This window comes from Osmia bicornis, chromosome 10, assembly GCF_907164935.1.
Source record: "Osmia bicornis bicornis chromosome 10, iOsmBic2.1, whole genome shotgun sequence".
NCBI lineage: Eukaryota > Metazoa > Arthropoda > Insecta > Hymenoptera > Megachilidae > Osmia > Osmia bicornis.
The window spans coordinates 1,849,732-1,867,617 of NC_060225.1; the positions used below are offsets into that span (position 1 = coordinate 1,849,732).

The 17,886-nt window shown below is 39.3% G+C and overlaps 1 protein-coding gene and 1 long non-coding RNA gene across 2 annotated transcripts; both read left to right on the forward strand.

Moving 5' to 3' along the window:
* The first annotated feature begins 3,584 nt into the window (after nucleotides 1-3,584).
* LOC114882043 (uncharacterized protein C9orf85 homolog) lies at nucleotides 3,585-4,860 on the forward strand. Its single transcript, XM_029198924.2, has 2 exons — nucleotides 3,585-4,484; nucleotides 4,554-4,860. Exons 1-2 carry the CDS (start codon nucleotides 4,052-4,054, stop codon nucleotides 4,730-4,732), a joined length of 612 nt encoding a protein of 203 aa, XP_029054757.1. The 5' UTR covers nucleotides 3,585-4,051; the 3' UTR covers nucleotides 4,733-4,860.
* A 1,784-nt stretch (nucleotides 4,861-6,644) lies between these two features.
* On the forward strand, nucleotides 6,645-7,282 carry LOC123988286. Its single transcript, XR_006829849.1, has 2 exons — nucleotides 6,645-6,910; nucleotides 7,021-7,282. It is a non-coding gene; the product is annotated as an uncharacterized LOC123988286 (long non-coding RNA).
* Nucleotides 7,283-17,886: the final 10,604 nt, after the last annotated feature.

Sequence of the window (17,886 nt, forward strand, 5' to 3'; positions counted from 1 at the left end):
AATATTGGTATAAATGAAATAGAAATTATTTGACACTTTTTAGTACATTTCGAAGTCAGATTTGTTTTTTGTTAAAAATTATTTTATTAATTAATATCTCGGAAACTAATAGAAAGCCGAAGATACCACTTTATATTAGGGGCCCCCTCCCCCTCAAAATTTCATCTTGATCGGCGACCGGTCGTATTCGGAACTTCATCCTGAAACTCCTGTGCGATCTAAATCCAAAAGAATTCATGGGCAATCGATTTAAATTACGTCAATTTATCGCAAATTGCAATAACACAGATGATGTTGCAACGGAAAGACAAAGAGTTCCCTTACTTTATTTTATTTTATCGCGAATATCTGGTCATGCAAAAGAACAATTAGCACTCCATAGATTTAATAATTGGAATGTTCGAGCGAACGGTCGTGACAAGCGAACTATTTCAAGAATACCTCTCGCGACTAACTTCTATTATACAGTAAAAGCTGCATATATGCAACATACATTGGGACCCAGACGTTGCATATATCCAGCCGAGGTGTCGAATCTCGGGTTACACGCGACGAGCAGCCAAGCGTGAACGTAGAAAAGGATAGACAGTGGAGGAAAGAGAGAGGTCCGATGATCAAAGGAAAGAGCCGAAACGTATCCGTGTGACTAATACTAATTGTATCAAAAAACTTTTTTATTTTTGACTTTTTTTTAATGAAACTTTTACTAGCGCATTGATGAGATTTTTATGATTAAAGTGGTACCAAACACGATATAGTTTCAATTATAATTACTTGCTAAAATTGATGTTAAAAGTTGGCGAAAAGCAAAGGAGGGTTGGAAATGAAAACCGGTTGCGGTGTCGGTTCGGCTTTCAAATGTACATTTTTGTTATTTGTCCTAGTATTTCATTCCACACTGTTTAATTTCTTTAATGGATCTATTCAACTTTTCTACTCCATAATTTTTTGGTTGTAATTTCCTCATCAATGTCTGAATAAATGCTGAAAATAAAGAAAAAGATATCATATTATTATACATATATTGATACATTGTACTCAACAACATTAATTTGGAATTAAGAATGTACTGAAGATAATAAGGTGTAATATTTCGTTACCTTAAACATACTTCTAGATATGTCTTGTAAGAAAGTAACTGCATTCAATTTCCAAATATTTATCACTCTAACCTATACCTGTTAAATGTTACAAATAATTTGACCTTAGTTATGAGACAAGCGTACTGTTGTTCATTCAATTAAGGTGATGAGAGCCGCTGAAATCAATTATAGGCTGTAGAAAGGGTAAACTTTACTTTACCGGACAGAAAATTTTGGACCTTTTTTTTTGATTTATAGGTTTTTTTGCGTAGAATCTGAAAATGCAAGTCTCAACTTTAGGAATTCAGTGGTTAAAAAGTTATAAGCGTGTAAAGTTTGACATTTTTTGCGGATTTGCTACGTTACTGTGACGCCATATTGCCTTATATGTATAACCTGATTGGTTCTCACATGGGCAGTACACTCTGTTTGTAAAATAAATATAAACCTAACTAACTCAAACAGCATCAAATTTACGGTTTGACTGTACCCGCCAAAGTAGTCGGCACCCACATGAATCTGCCTGCAGCTAGCGACACCGTTCATTGGACAAGAAGTCAATATGGCGTCACAGTATCGTAGCAAATGCGCTAAAAATATCAAACTTTACATGCTTATAACTTTTGAACCATTGGATTCCTAAAGTTGAGACTTGCATTTTTGGATTCTCCGCATCAAAAACTATAGATTCAAAAAAAAAAGTCCAAAATTTTGGGTCCGGTAAAGTAAAGTTCACCCATTTAAGCTAATAACTTTTTCTAAAAATTATTCTCAGATAGCACGTTCCTTCGGTTCTTCAGAGTAGGCATATATTTTTCAGCAGCGAGGGATGCTACGGTGCGCTATATAAAATCTGCGCGTTTGGTCAGTCAGAATTGACCGGAGCGGGACAATTCTATCATTTAGGTTGAAAGAAGGATATCATCATTACCCTACATCTCGCTCTAACCACGCGCCAATCTTTTGCTTTCGTTCTTCAGGCGGATCGTCGCGATACCAGCTAGCTTCATGTAGGTTCACCTTACTGTGAATACGGCCCAAAGCCTTAAGCCGGGTATCCACCGGTATCAAACGCCCGTATCGTATCACCGTTCCGAACCCTTATGAACAGGCAGGCGTTGCCTTGTTGCATGCAACGGCGTGCTGCGGCTCGGACAACATTTCTTCGTTTCTTGATAGAAACGGTTAGGCAATAGGACTGGACCACTACAGGCGAGGAGTTTCGTTTTGCTGCGAGCCGTTCCAAAGGAACGGAGGCAACGGACCCATCCGAAAAATTTGTCGATTCTTTTTGCCGTTCCATCGAAGGAAAGGTTCATGCGTTTTCACTTGACATAGCGTTTCGTGCCGTCACTTGGGTTTCAATTTATTTGAAATCTTGCAGTATTATTGGATTCATTTCAAAATCGATGAAATTATTTATGCACTTAATCTAATTTAATTTAGATAAATTTTATCGTCTAAATACATTTAAACAGATCAATTATCTTCGGTGATACGCTGTACATAAAAGAGCAATGTTAATAATCACCTGTATGATTATTGAAAAAGGACAATGTTAATTTTCCAGAGATTTTTCCGTTGCCAAGTATCGAAAGTTCTATTGGGCTGTGATACGGAGGTGAAGGAACGGGCCGATCCGAAAATTGTCGGTTTCTTGCCGTTCAAAGCATAGGTTCGGAGACCACTTGAAACGTACAAACAACATACCCAGGCGAAGGCCCGAAATGCTATGTCAAGTGGAAACATGACACTTGAGGCACGAGATAATATGATTTGGAATCGGATATATCAGTGAGATAATACGAATGCAACGACTGAACTTTGTTATGTTTCATGTTTTTCTTATAAAACTGTTACCAAGATATTTGTGACGTTTTTCTGATTAAAATGATACCAAACACGATATGGTTTGGACAATTCTTATTTATAATAGTATTTCCTACAGTGTGATTCTCTTGTGCTCGCAAATTCATTGTGCTATAACTTAGTAAAATCGAATAAATCTGTTGAAACTAGCAAATGCTTCTACTGCTGTTGTCGAAACAACATTGATCTTTTTCCGTATTGATGAGAAATATATAACTTCCTAATCGTGGTGGGGGTTTCGGTGTAGAAACTTCCACTTCCTCTATTGGTTGAAATTCGTATTGCAGATGTAATAAAAGTTGTACAGTACTAATTGTAAGCGACGGAATCCTACAATAAAGAAACAGCATGCAGCAAATCGAAACTTCTCACCTATAGGAGTTTCTTTCAAGAAACGAAGAACTATTGGCCGAGCCGTAGCACGCCGTGGCATGCAACGAGGCAACGTCTGCCTATTCAAAAGGGTTCGGAACGGTGATACGATACGGGCGTTTGATACCGGTGGATACCCGGCTTTATACGCTGCAGTGCCGTCGCGTATGTATGTAAGTATGGGGCATAGTGTCCGTTCGTCTAGTGAAAAAGCACTGACATTGAAGTCCAAGTTTAACCGTAGCAAATAAATATTCTAAAGCGTTTATCACATGATTATGTTAATTATTTTAACGCTTTTATTAAATAATTGGATTTATGATATTTGCTGCAGTTAAACTGCAATTCCAAAGTCAGTGCTTTTTCACTAGACGAACGGACACTATGACGCATGCTATACATACATACTTATGTATACTTAAATGACCTCTAGAGGGAGTTTACAGTTTACCCAAGTTTACCCAAGTTTACCGCACATAAGAATTGAACTCCCATGTTGTCAATAGTTATAAAGGTTATGTTAATTACCAATTTGTTGATCCACAATACAGAAAATAATTTCTAACAATATAAATTACACATATATATATGGAAATATTGAACTGAAATAAAACCGTATTTTGAATTTAACGGTTACACCATAAATATGAATATTACACTATAAATTAAGTAGTTATAAAACCACGTTAAAACGTCACATATTTTAGATTTTATACAATAGTTGAAATATGAGTACTCAAAAAGGAAATTCTAATCGATCAAGACCACAGAAATATCAAAACAAAAGTGCTTTTAAAAATGATTTGCATGACAAATCGAATAAAACAAAGCTCATTAATAAAATTGAGGTTGCCAATGTGTGTGAAAAATGTAAAAAAATAATTGAATGGAAAATTAAATACAAAAAATACAAACCACTGAAGACCCCATCAAAGTGCCTAAAGTGTGAACAAAAAGCAATAAACAACGCTTATCACAAATTGTGTTTACCTTGTGCTAAACAATTTGAAGTTTGTCCAAAATGTGGTGAGGAAGGTAATATCATTGAAGGAAAGCCAAGTAAAGAAGATGCTATTAAGTTAGATGCAGAGTTACAAAATGTTCTTAAAGGATTACCAGAACGAAAGCGTAGAACATTTATACGTTATATAAATCAAAATGGTAATGTTAGTCGTATTTAACATTCAATATACATTTAGAGGATAGTAAAACTAACATTTTATTTTTCAGCAAAAGATAAAAATAATAAAAAACAAAACAAAGAACAGGGTCAAGAAAGTAAACAAGAAAAAACTTCCATAGATACTGTAACCAGAGAAGATTTGTTATTAAAATTAAAATCGTTGGTTGTTAGTGAAGAGAATGATTACAATAATGATTTTGATAGTGATAATAATTCAGATTTATAGTCAAGTTTTGTTTTAAATAATATCGTACAGAAATTATTTATTGGAAGATTTCTTGTAAATTCATTTTACAGATTTTCTAATTTCAGTACAGGTCTTTTATAATAAAATATTTATATCAGTTTTTCCTACTTTTTGTTTTACAAAATTAATTAGTTAAGTTTCTAAAAAGCGCAGATATAAAACACTAGCAGACTAATACTAGTTAATACGTTTGGATCAACTTGGGTAGATCTACCCTGTAGATATTATGTTTATGATCTACACATTATTGAAAAGCGGTGAGATTCAAATCTATTTCTCTAGGCTTGAACGTGTTAATTGTAATTTGAATGATTAATTGAAAATCAGAATTGCGATAACAATATGTTATATAATATAACAAATTGTTTATAAATAGTTTTTATATGTCTAGTCCATGTCGTATTTAATTCCTTCGCGTCCACGCCATACGCATTTCCAAGAAAGGTGGAATGGAAACGTTTAGATAGGACTTCAGTTTTTTCAAATAATTTAAATGAAGCTAAGTATTTAAAGTTCTTATGCGAAGTCCTATCCGTTTTGTTAGAAGACATATCTCTGGTTAGTGAGATAAATTTTTATTTGTCAATATGACGGAGCTCCACTGCATTTTTGAATTAGCCGCGGTGGTACGGTAACCTGGCCATCACGATCACTGGATTTGTCACCTCTTGACTTTTATCTGTGGGGTCACATTAAATCAAAAGTTCATTCTGAAAACAGTTCAAGTCTTCCGTAATTAAAAGCGAGGATTGTTTTGACGTTCGAAGAATTAAAAACAGAAAATGCGTTGGAGAGCGTGAACAAAATAAATCTTAAAACTGACATGCTTCATTGTTACTTATAAATCTACGACATATGGTTTGTATCGAAATTCGTTCAAGTACAACATAGTCAAGTGCTTGCGTACTCAAAGAAAATTCAAAGTTGTTTTTTATCGAAAGAAAGCTTCAAATGAAAAAAATTTAGGATGAAGTTCCGAATACGACCGGCCGCCGATCAAGATGAAATTTTGAGGGGGAGGGGGGAGGGGGGAGGAGACCCCAAATATAAAGTGGTATCTTCGACTTCCTATTAGTTTCCGAGATATTAATTAAAAACTTTCGTACAATACATAGAATTTTTCCTATACAGACGTAACTAACACAATCGTCTTCGCTGTAGTAAGCTGACATCGTCAAGTGTCGAACAGCCGTTGACACAGCGTGGATTCCAACCTGACTATCTATAGAGTGTTCTATTCAAACCTTTGGAGATACGACGACTGTTGTAGCGTTGTCGGCCGCAAGGGCCTTCCGGGCCCTCCTGGAAGAAGATAATCTGAAATTACTGCGCAAAAAACGCGTATGAGACCAGAAATAAGTGAGATCTTTACTTCGGCCGAGGTAATACCCAGGTCGAGACCCCCTACTGTGTCATCGGCTGCTTGACGCTTGACCACGATTTCTACAGCGGGGATGGTTGTGTTAGTCATGTCTGTATAGGCAGAATTCTATGTATTCTGCGAAAGTTTTTAATTAATATCTCCGAAACTACTGGTCTGATGTGGATACCGTTTTATATTTGGGATTCCCCCCTCCTCCAACGGTCGAACGGCCACCGGGGCAATTCGGAACTACAGCCATACTTTTTTATAAGAAGATAAATTCCAAGTCGGATTCATACTTTGATCGTATAGGGAGATAAAAGTCAAATCTATACTTCAATTGTATAGGAAAATAATTTCAATTACCGCGTAACACACACGTATGAGATCGGAATTTCTAAATAAGTTAGATCCATACTTTTTTTTTTTTTTTTTTATATTTTGACAGCAAGAAAATACATTTACGTACGCGAGGGACCCGTCGGGTTAGGAGGGGTCTCGGGCAGTGTAGGACTCAAAGGTACATACCAAAACAGGTTTCCCTGAGTTGGATCGTTACAGTACCCCAATACCCACTAAAAACTTGCTCCGTATCAGCCACAGACACCTCCGGCAACCTCAAGGGGCTTTGATGGAGAGCATACTGTGTAGCCACGATGTTGCTTACCCATCGACCGACTCGGACGACCTAAAGGCGTTCAGTCGCCCGAGAACGTCGCGGATAAACCCCAGCGCACCTCCGCTCATGACGCAGGCTCGTTTTGGCCGACGGTGATTTCATTTAGCCACAGAAGGTACAGAATGCATTAGGTGGGCACCCTGCAGCCGCTGTGCGTACACACCGCCGACAGTGTAAAATTTTCCTTGAAGAGTTGTTTTCCCTATCCGTGTGTTTGCTACGCAGGAAATGGATGGGATAAGCTGAGTCGCTTGGTCATCAGAGGCCGCAACGCACATTTGGGCGAGCTAAGCCTCTCAATGAGCGAATTTCAGCCCGGGAGAGGTCGCGAAAACGCAGGAAAACTCGCGAAATTGCGAGAGAAGGAGAACCTGAGCCGCCTGGACACCAGCGACCGCATCACGCATTTGGGTGAGCTAAGCCTCTCGATGAGCGGAGTTCAGGTCTGGATTTGGTTACGCGCACAGGGGAATGCACGCATGAGAGCGAGCGAGAGGAAAGCTTGGGTTGCCTGGACACCAGCGACCGCTACGCACATTTGGGCGAGCTAAGTCTCTTAATGGGCAAATACCAAGCATAGGTGGACTCGCGAAAGAGCATTGCAAGCGCGCAACGATGCCCTTTAAAACGCGTACCGAACCAACCTGGATCGCCTGGACATCTGCAGCCAAAACACAATTTGGGTCGATGGGCGAGTTCCAGGTTAAGGATAGAGCGCGTAGGGTGATTCGTCTCCGTGGGAAGCTCGTGTGAGCTCGCGACAGGTAAGGCCGAATCGCCTGGACATCAGGGGCAGCAGCACCGGGTTAAGTGAGCTGTCCTCTTGATGGGCGAAATCCGGATTCAGGGATGGAAACGTAAGGTATCGCGTGATCGGAGGAATGTCGGTGCGCGAGGGTTCCGGGTCGCCTGGACACCAGTGACAGCAGCACTCGTGAGAGTGAGCTGAACCATCCGGTGGGCGAATTCCAGATGAAGGAGAGGGTGCGAAGAGTAACGCGTAAACGAGGGAGTGCTCGTGAGAGCCCGCGAATGGGGGATGCCCGGGTCGCTTGGACACCTTCGACCGCAACACACATTTGAGTGAGCTAAATCTCTCGATGAGCGAATTCCGGGCGTGGAAGAGGCCGCGAAAAGTTTTCGAACGAGGGGATGCTCATGCGAGTAGCACTCGGTAGGCTCGTGCCGTTTGTCGCATGCATTCATCCATTCATTCAGATTCATTTCATTCGATTCTGTACTACACGTATCTGAGGGTACCGATTCGATTCTATACTACACGTATGTAAGGGTAATTCAATTCTATACTACACGTAATTCAATTCTATACTACACGTATGTAAGGGTACCGTAAGCGGGATGCTACGTATAGTACGTATGCAGTCGGAGAATCTGTGGAGAAGAACGGGTAGGGTCGTGGTTCGCTAAGAGTCGGCCGGCGAGAAGAAGGATCAGGCCGGCCGGTCTCGATCCACTGCCGACGGGTACAGCGAGAGGGACCGTTCAAGCTTGGGATGCTGCGAGGAGCGAGCGCAGGGGATAAAGAAGAAGCCGCGAGTTCAGCAACCGGACGAGAGCCGAGACGCGAGCATAATATCCGGGATTCAAGGTCGCTGTTTGGAAATCGCGCGTGCGAAAGATTAAAATTTTAATTAAATTAATAAAATGTAATTTGAAATTTGAAAAGTGTAATAAAGCTCAGAATTATCAGAATCTGGAAATTATCAGGAGGCTAGAATTGATGATTTGTAATTGAAAACCACGTTGAAATTATAAATGAGAGTTGATATGTATCGAAACTAACTTTTAAAATTGTCATGAAGATTAAATGGAAATTGAATCTAGAGGTAATTAAAAATGGTTTTCGCGAAGTAAAGTTGATACGGGTTGTTACCAAAATTCTATCAAAGGGAGAAGTAGGTATTCGGGCGATAAAGCGTGAATTAATTTGGTTTTCAATGTTTGAATTTTAGAACCGGCGTGAGAGCTGTGAAGTTTTAGCGTCTCGTTGGGTGGATGGGAGTCGCGCGCGAACGGGCGGTGTACGGATTGCGTCACCCGCTCGCAGGTAGTGGCCAGAACTGGGTCTATGAGTCAGCCATCGGCCGATATCCGAAGGGCTGCGGACGAGCCGTGTTCGTGTACGACGGGCACGTCGTTCTCTACCTGAAGGGGCTTCGCGCGCGGTTCCTTTTTAGTCGCCTTTTACGACAAGCCAAGGTGGCTGGAGACGTATCCTGAACCCTCCGTCTCCAGGGGAGAGTTAGATCCATACTTCAATCGTATAAGAAGACCAGCCTCGATTTACCGCGCTAAACACGCGTGTAGTCAGATCTATTTTTTTCACGAAAATCGTCACTTGGACCAGCCAGGTCTCATCAAATCGATCAAGTAGTCAGATCTATACCCCGATCGCACAAGAAAAGACCAGCTTCGATCAATCAAACATACGCGTGTGATCAAAATCCAAAACATCATGGTCCAACATCCCGTGTCAAAGCAAACCATACTTAAATCAAGTCAAATCTATACCTCAACCGTGGAAGAGAACCATCCCTAACAATACTACAGGCACACGCGTGCAATCAATCTTATAAAAGCTTCAGTCAGTTCTATACTTTGAATGTATAAGCAGATAAAGGGTCTAGCGGGATATGCATATGAAAAGTGCCCCCAAACGGATTAGTTTGATTTTTGGCTAGATATTACTTCTAGATATGTATATAACTTCCTTAAATTTTTAACTTGAAATATGCATTATTTTTTATGTTATTTAACAATAAAGAATTTTACAAAATATTTTTTATTTAAAAAACTACTGGTTCAAAAATTCTAAAAAAAAATATATGTTGTACATACATCTGTCATCTATCTAAAAAAAAATGATTTTCCTTAATTTGTATATTGTTACGCCCCGGCGGAAAATTTGGAATTATCAAGGCCTTTTGGGTTACGAGAGTATATCATGTAAGGGTCGTGAGGTGGGCGTTTCACTTTTCCGCCAATCTTTTCATTCCTCCTCGACCTTGTACATTCTTGTCAAGCCTTTCGAGGTTACGAGGATTTCTCATGCAGGGGTGTACAAGGAAGAGTTTGAGCCTAATTCTTTTCTATTTTTGACTTCTTCTATCGCTTTCTCTTCTTTATCTGCTCTACCCTGGAATCGTGTATCTTGTCAAGCCCTTCGGGGTTCCGAGGATTTCTCATGCGAGGTACAGGAGGAAAGGTCGTTTCTATTTCCTTCTTTACAATAGTTTACGTGACCCTCCTTGAAACTATCGTCGCCAACCATAGTAGCACAATACAGTTTAATACAACGCACAAAAACTCGGGTTAGCTCGAGAGAGAGAGAGTCGTAAGCATAACACCAGCGCTACGCAGTTAGCCAGTGCTTCGCATTTCGGGAATTCCCCTTGCTAACTGCGTAGAAACGGGAAAACCGTAATAACTTCTTTGTCAAGAAAACTCTTTCTCTCTCTATTGCACAAAGCGTCAGCCGGTCCAATAAGGATCATTATTACCTGGTTGGAATGATAGTGTGAAAGAGTGGACGAATGAATATGTATCTAGACGATAGAATTAAGGAATGAGAACCCTTATACAAGCGAACGTCCCAAACGTTCGACCGCCGTTCGAAAATCAAGGGTGGTTCGAAGCAATAAACACTATTGTATTGAAAATCTTAAGAACTGCCTAGTGACAACGGCAAATTTTGAACAAAGGCACGTTCTCGAAGGAATGTTCGCCAGATTGAAATCGTTTAAATTCATAGATAACGAAATGCCGAATCCATCGAAACAAATATGCGATAAATTGTTTGATAAATGCGTAATTTGCCACGGCATTACAACCACCGTAAGCGCATCGTCCGCTTTTAACCTGTTAAAAATGATCATCTTCGTTGCAAATCAGGAAAGTAAATAATTTTGATCCTGTTAAGGGAGAATATACGGATGACGGTTTCATCTATTAAACTATATATTTTAATTTCAAATCTCATTCTACATTTCAACCAAATCAATAGTATTTAATAGTTAATCATTTAATAATCAACCAAGTCAATCATTTGATAATTATACATATAAAGAGAAATACTGCGTAGTTTCTGAAAACCGTTGAAACTATCATGGCGACGAAATAGAAAAGAAAAGGAACACCAAAGAAAGGGGATGAGGGTGTGTTTCCGAATGGCCCCGTTAGAATTGAGAACTCGGGTTCGGCATATAACCTAAATTGACTACCAGAAACCGATTAAAATTGGTTTCAGAACTGGATGTCTTACCGTTTTTGAGATATCGTGGTAAGAAGTTTTGTAAAATTAAGTATGCACTATTCGATGCTGACCATGCGCGATTCACTACTGCACATTCGGGGAACGTTAGGCGCATGCGTATTGCGGCTAATAAAACCATATAGACGATTCTCGCGCATTTTCTGATCATTACACTTCAAACTTTGAAGTGAATTTCAAAGCTTCAATTATCTTTCCGTAATTTCTTAAATTTTTTTTATAACGTCATTGTAGGTTTCTTAATATAGCTTTTACGTTTATTAATATAGGTAGGTTAAAAATTAATACAGGTTTATCTATATAGATTGTAGATTGATTGTAGATTTATTAACATAGGTTACAAAATGAACGACAATCCATTGAATGGTCAGTGGAATATGTCTCGTATTTTTCGCGAGATAATTCCAGATCGAGAAACTTTGATACATTGGTGCCAACGTGTGGGGCTTCTCTCAATTCGGCGGTTTTGCCCGAAAAAGCGGAACAAGTTCCGAAGCCATACCTACATTATAAGAATAGTGAATAGGTTAGGTTATGCTATTGTTTATGGGGTGGGGGTGCGCCCATTTGTTCGACAATATGATGAAATAGTGACGGGTTGGCATGTTAACGTTATACTATAATCTGGGTACGGCTTCGGAACTTTTACCGTTGGATCTTCCGTACCTGCATACAATGATTGGTATCCATGAGTTGATAGTTTTTCCATTTCCGGTGACACTTGAAGGGTGGTGGCTGCTGGGGAGTGGATTTAATAGCGCAATGCGCCCTTTAATAGCGCTGGTATATGTAAGTATAAACTTGGGAATGGTAGAGCGGGTTATGAACCCCACGAGGCTCACAAAACTATGAGGTTAGGTTAGGTTCCGTGTATGCGCAGTATCGAATAGCACATGCGCACTAATGAACTGCGCATGGTCAGTATCGAATAGCGCATACGTAGTCCCGGAATTTTACAAAACTTCTTACTACGATATTTCCAAAACGGTAAGACATCCAGCTCTGAAACCAATTTTAATCAGTTTGTGGTAGTCAATTTAGGTTATATGCCAAATCCGAGGTCTCAATTCTAACGGGGCCATTCGGAAACTTATCCGGGGATGAAAGATCTTCGTCTAGCTCGCGCGTCTTAACCAATCACCGGGTACGCGACACTACCGAAAACGTACCACGATTCGTCAAACCGTCCGCTCCAAGGACGATGATCGCGCGACGGGCCCTTCGACCGTCGATCTCGCGCAAAATTTCTCACTCTTGATCGATCAATCGTAAGTACGTGATCGAGAGCCCGTGTGTTTGAAAGACAGAGTTGTTCAGAATTCGTGATAGTTTTCCTCTGCGGTAAAGACCTCCGCGTTGAAATCGTCCGATTCTTAACAAGGACTCATAGACGCGCTCGTAAAACCTTCCTTCTACCTAATTTCCTATCTTTTCTTTCTGCTTTTAAATCGTTTGCTCGCGTAAATTTCCGTATTAACTTCACTTCGCGTAATTATATATTGATTTTCGTATTTCTTTAGTGTTTGTCTCTCGTCGACGTACTCGTCCGAATAATTCGTTTTCCGCCGCGACAAGTGCAGTAATCGAAAATCTTATCGTTTTTTGGTGTTCCAGATCATCAAGCGAATACACATAGCGAACTACAAGCGAATATATTATCTTGTATTTATAAAACAGCGTTTCGGTAAGTCGATCCTAGTACATTTTTGAACACGACGTTTATCTATTGACAAAACGGGCGATCTGGTCCAGCCCTTCAGGGTTACGAGAGTATCTCAGGTCAGATCGTTCCAGCATACGAGGTACCGATTATTATTTTCGATTATTATAATTATAGCTTATTACGATTTCGTTTTCCATTTCTTGTATTATCAAGGGCCACCTTAGTCCAGCCCTTTCGAGGGTTACGAGAGTATCTCAGGCTGGGGTGCACCCTCACGGGCGAAAACCGCCAATTTAACGTAAAATCGAAAGAAAAGCGAAATAGTAATAATCATCTCGCGCGACCGGTAGTACACTCATATAGTTTCAATTGTGATATCAGAGCGTTGGCACATTATCATATTTTTGTTATTTAATATTAAGCATCTTTACCTTTGTTACGATTTTTGCATGAACTGGTATTTTCAATATTAATGAGTTTTCCAAATTAATTCAGATCTCAATTTTGGCATTTCTTGTATTTTATTATTCACTTGACTTTTCTTTCAAAATTAAACCAGTTTCATTTACTCACACAGTTTCAAAATTTATTTCAAACACACCTAACACTTTTCAGTTAAAACACGCCTACCAACATATTCAGATTCAAGGAGGGACCCGTACGGGACCTAAAGCGTTGAATGAACCCAATGAAAGGCTAAAAATCTAAATTCTAATCTAACATCTTATTAAGATGAGAGCGCTAACCCGATCAAGACTGGTGGCAGCGATACCAACCATCGCGTCAGAATAGGGGAGAAAGAATAGGGAATTGAATTTCAACTATCTAATTGAAATTCATTCTTTTGTCTTTCCTTTTTACGTTGCGCCGTCGCACGCGCAACATAACAATATTGTAAATGTTTGAAAAAAGTAATGGTTATTTTAATAACTTTTTTAAATGCTTTATCGTTCGGGCACCACAAACATATTTTGTACATATATGTATTAGTCATATATCTGTAACATGTATATTTTTCAAGTCGATTGTTGTGGTAGAACGTATGCAAATAAACTAAAAATCAGTGCAGCGCATTGAGCGCATGGCGCGCAGCGGTGTGTCGCTCAGCCAAGACCGCTGCAGTAGTAATAGTGATGATATTAAACAGAATAGTAATATTGGTAATGGTAGTAAGTAGCAGCAGCACAAGTAGTTATATTAATTGTTGGAAGTAGTAATTTTAATATACATATATAAAAAATATTTAATCGTCGATGTCGCTATTTTCATTTATTATCGGGTGTATTTCATTTTTAGTAAATAAATTCGTCAGAATTTCAGCTGGTTAATTCCTACATCGGAATTTAAACGTTTTCCATAGTAATTTTGTAAAAATGATACAATTTTACAATATAATTCCCAAACCAGCTGAAATTCTGACGAATTTATTTACTAAAAATGAAATACACCCGATAATAAATGAAAATAGCGACATCGACGATTAAATATCTAGTTTTTTTAAATAAAAAATATTTTGTAAAACTCTGTATTGTTAAATAACATAAAAAATAATGCATATTTCAGGTTAAAAATTTAAGGAAGTTATATACATATCTAGAAGTAATATCTAGCCAAAAATCAAACTAATCCGTTTGGGGGCACTTTTCATATGCAGTTCCCGCTAGACCCTTTCAAATTACCGCGCCAAACACGCGTATGCGTCCAGAATTTCGAAATAGATCTATACTTTGACGGCATAAGAGAAAATCTCAAGTCGGATTTATACTTCGATCGTATAGGGAGATAAATCTCAATTTTCCGTACAAAACACGCATATGAGACTAGAATTTCGGGATATCAAGGTCAATCTGCCGCGCTGAAACCTCCGAACCGGAAGTCACATTCACCCTCGTAATCCGCGAAAAGCATCTGGATACAGCCTCGCGGAGTATTAATTCTCGCATCATGCGAAACAAGCACACACCAGAAATTGACGATGCAAGTCAAATCCACACTTTGATCGTAAAGAAAGATAAATCCTAATTCACCGCGCAACACATATGAGACCAGGGTTTTAGAATTGCAGGGTCAACTCCTCTGCAGGTCAGATTCAAACCTCAATTATATAAGAAGATACTTCTCAATTAACCTGCACAAACATACGAATAAAACCAGAATTCCGAAATAAGCTCAATGCTCAATCAGATCTACTCTTGACCATATAAGAAGGCAATTCTCATCTAACCGTAGTCAGATCCATACTTTATAATGAGAAATTTCAAGACAACAGAATTCCTTGTTCACACGTCAAGCTACTACCCTTCGTAGGACAAGAATAGAGAGCGTAACGTGAAGAATGCTCAGAAATTCTTGTACTCAGAACGAGCAAGAATGCAAGCATCTCGAACTAGTTTCATTCCGATAAACGGAAAGGCGGCATCAAGAAACAGAAAAGAAAAATTAGAAAATCAGCAAGATTGGAAAAAATTAACAAGGGAAGACTGTAAATCGGAGGCAATCCACAAGCAACAACTACATAGTCCCAGTTACCCGTTTCCTATTCTATTCTATTTTACACTTTACTTGGGCAAAGCCCAAGATGGCGTTTCAGGGGGAAGCGCCCCCTATATTGCCCAACGAAAATTAACGTCGCAGCCGTTTCCTATTATTACTCAATGCACGCGAGCGACTTAAACCTCGCGTAGATATACCTGCCTACTGACCCATTTAGATAAACGTATTCCAACAACCCCCATATTCTGAAAACTTTAGTGAATCTAACATCACAGCTACCGCCACTGTCAAGACAACCTGCTAGACCAACCTACTCTACAACAGTGACCACGTACCTGCCATCGAGCACGTGGCCTGCAACAGCATGCAGTATCTTGACACCTTAACATTACTTCCTGGCGCCATATAATAGCCAAAACGTTTAGAAGGGTTGTTGACACACAATTAATCGATTACATCATTGTTCCTTAAATTCTGAAAATTCTAAAAATAAAACATCTTTCACGTTCCTTGATAAATTAACGCCCTAACGGAAACACAAATATACCTCAATCACATTTAATATTTAGTTGATTAGCAGTTATTTACCATATTCCTGCGTAAACAAAAGAATCACAAACCAGATTGAGCTTTTCTTGCCAAGCAGAGCATCCCTTAATAAATAACCTATACAGTTAGGAATTAATTTACGTATATCAAAACTTCCAGGATTTTCTCACCGCCAACTGTTTATAACAACGTTTATTGTTCTTTTGTTATTTTAAACAAATCAGAATTACTTTTGTAACCATTCATTCTTCGTTGAGCAATTCAAACTAAAACACGTATCAGCATTTATAACAACATTTTCAAATACATATTTTCAATATTAAAACTTTAACTATTCATTTAATTCATGGAATAAATCTTCCATATTGGTGACCCCGACGTGATATTAAAAAGAAAAAAATTTTGAAAGCAGCAAGGAAGAGGAAAATCAAAATTTTCTCAAAAGAAAAATGTTTTATTCGCCGGTTTATGAAAGAAGGTTGCAGATGGAGGCAGAAGAACCGGCGGCGGTACCTCAACCGCCGCCTTTCCAGAATCCAACTTATTCAAATCCTCCTGAAGCCAGTGTAGAAACAGCCCGTCTGGTAAAATTACCGCCTTTCTGGAAAGAAAATCCTTCACTTTGGTTTAAGCAAGTGGAAGCAGCCTTCGCGGTAGCTCGCATAGTTAGCGAGGAGTCAAAGTATAGGTACGTGGTCATGCATCTCGAGCAGGAAATTTTATCTGTAGTCTCCGACATCTTGGAATCGCCACCTGAAAACGGGAAATATGAAGCCATAAAGAACAGGATTACTACTGTCTTTGCTGAGACCACGGAATCTAGACTTAGAAGATTGCTGCATGGTCATGAACTAGGTGATGAAAAGCCATCAGTCTTTCTACAGAAGATGAAACACCTCAGTGCAGGTCAGTGTAATGACTCAATTCTACGTAGCCTTTTTTTGGAGCAGTTGCCGTCAAATGTTCGTACAATTTTGGCAATTCGCGAAATGACGGATTTGACAAAATTAGCGCTTCAAGCAGATAAAATTCTAGAGATGGCTCACTCAAATAGCGTCGAAGCTCTCACCGTCAATGTTCGTCGCAATCAATTTCGTAATAAACAACCTTTTGGTAGGCGCAGAGAACGTTCTACGTCTAGAAGCCGTTTTTCAAGAAATTGTTCGCAGAATTCTCACCAAATGTGCTATTACCACAGGAGATTTGGAAATTTAACTCGTCGTTGCGAACAACCTTGTAATTTCATTAAACCTCAGGAAAACTCCGACGACCGTCGCCAGTAGAGGCGGTGAACGATGGTCCTAGTTACAAAAGCCGTCTTTTCATCACTGATCGCACTTCTGGAACATGATATCTTGTGGACACAGGTGCTGATGTGTCAGTTTTACCTAGAGCAGAATGTAAGGGACCTCTTCATCCAACTGATTACAAACTTTATGCGGCAAATAATTCAGCAATCGATACTTACGGTGTAATTACTAGAACAGTCGATCTAGGACTTCGTAGAGTTTTCAAATGGCAATTTTGCGTAGCCAAAGTTCAACGCCCAATTCTCGGTGCAGATTTCCTGAGACATTTCGGACTTCTTATTGATCTTAAACATCAATGTCTGCGTGATAGTTTGACCGAACTTACTTCACCAGGTATTCCTACTGTTACCGCTGCCAATTTATCATCAGTAGAAAAAGATAATCCTTTCGGCAAAATTCTTTCTCAATTCCCTGAAATAACCGCACCTAGACGTGTTACTACACAACCTGTTCATCAAGTTCGTCATCACATCGTTACGAAAGGTCCTCCTACTGTAGAGCGTCCACGTCGTCTAATTCCTGAAAAATATCGCATTGCTAAAGCAGAATTTGATGCTATAATTGAGCAAGGTATTTGTCGTCCGTCAAGCAGTCAATGGGCGAGCCCTTTACACATGGTTCCGAAGAAAACAGGAGACTGGAGGCCTTGTGGAGATTATCGAAGACTCAACGCTTCTACAATTCACGATAATTATCCTTTACCTCATATTCAAGATTTCGCTTCACATCTTCATGGCCGGAAGATATTTTCAACTATTGATCTTAAGGCTTACTACCAAATCCCT

What these genes read in the sequence shown, in the direction of transcription:
- LOC114882043 (XM_029198924.2), top strand. Translation starts at nt 4,052, where the DNA reads ATGAGTACTCAAAAAGGAAATTCTAATCGATCAAGACCACAGAAATAT. An exon ending in ACGTTATATAAATCAAAATG is followed by an intron (nt 4,485 to 4,553) that starts GTAATGTTAGTC and finishes TTTATTTTTCAG; the next exon opens with CAAAAGATAAAAATAATAAA.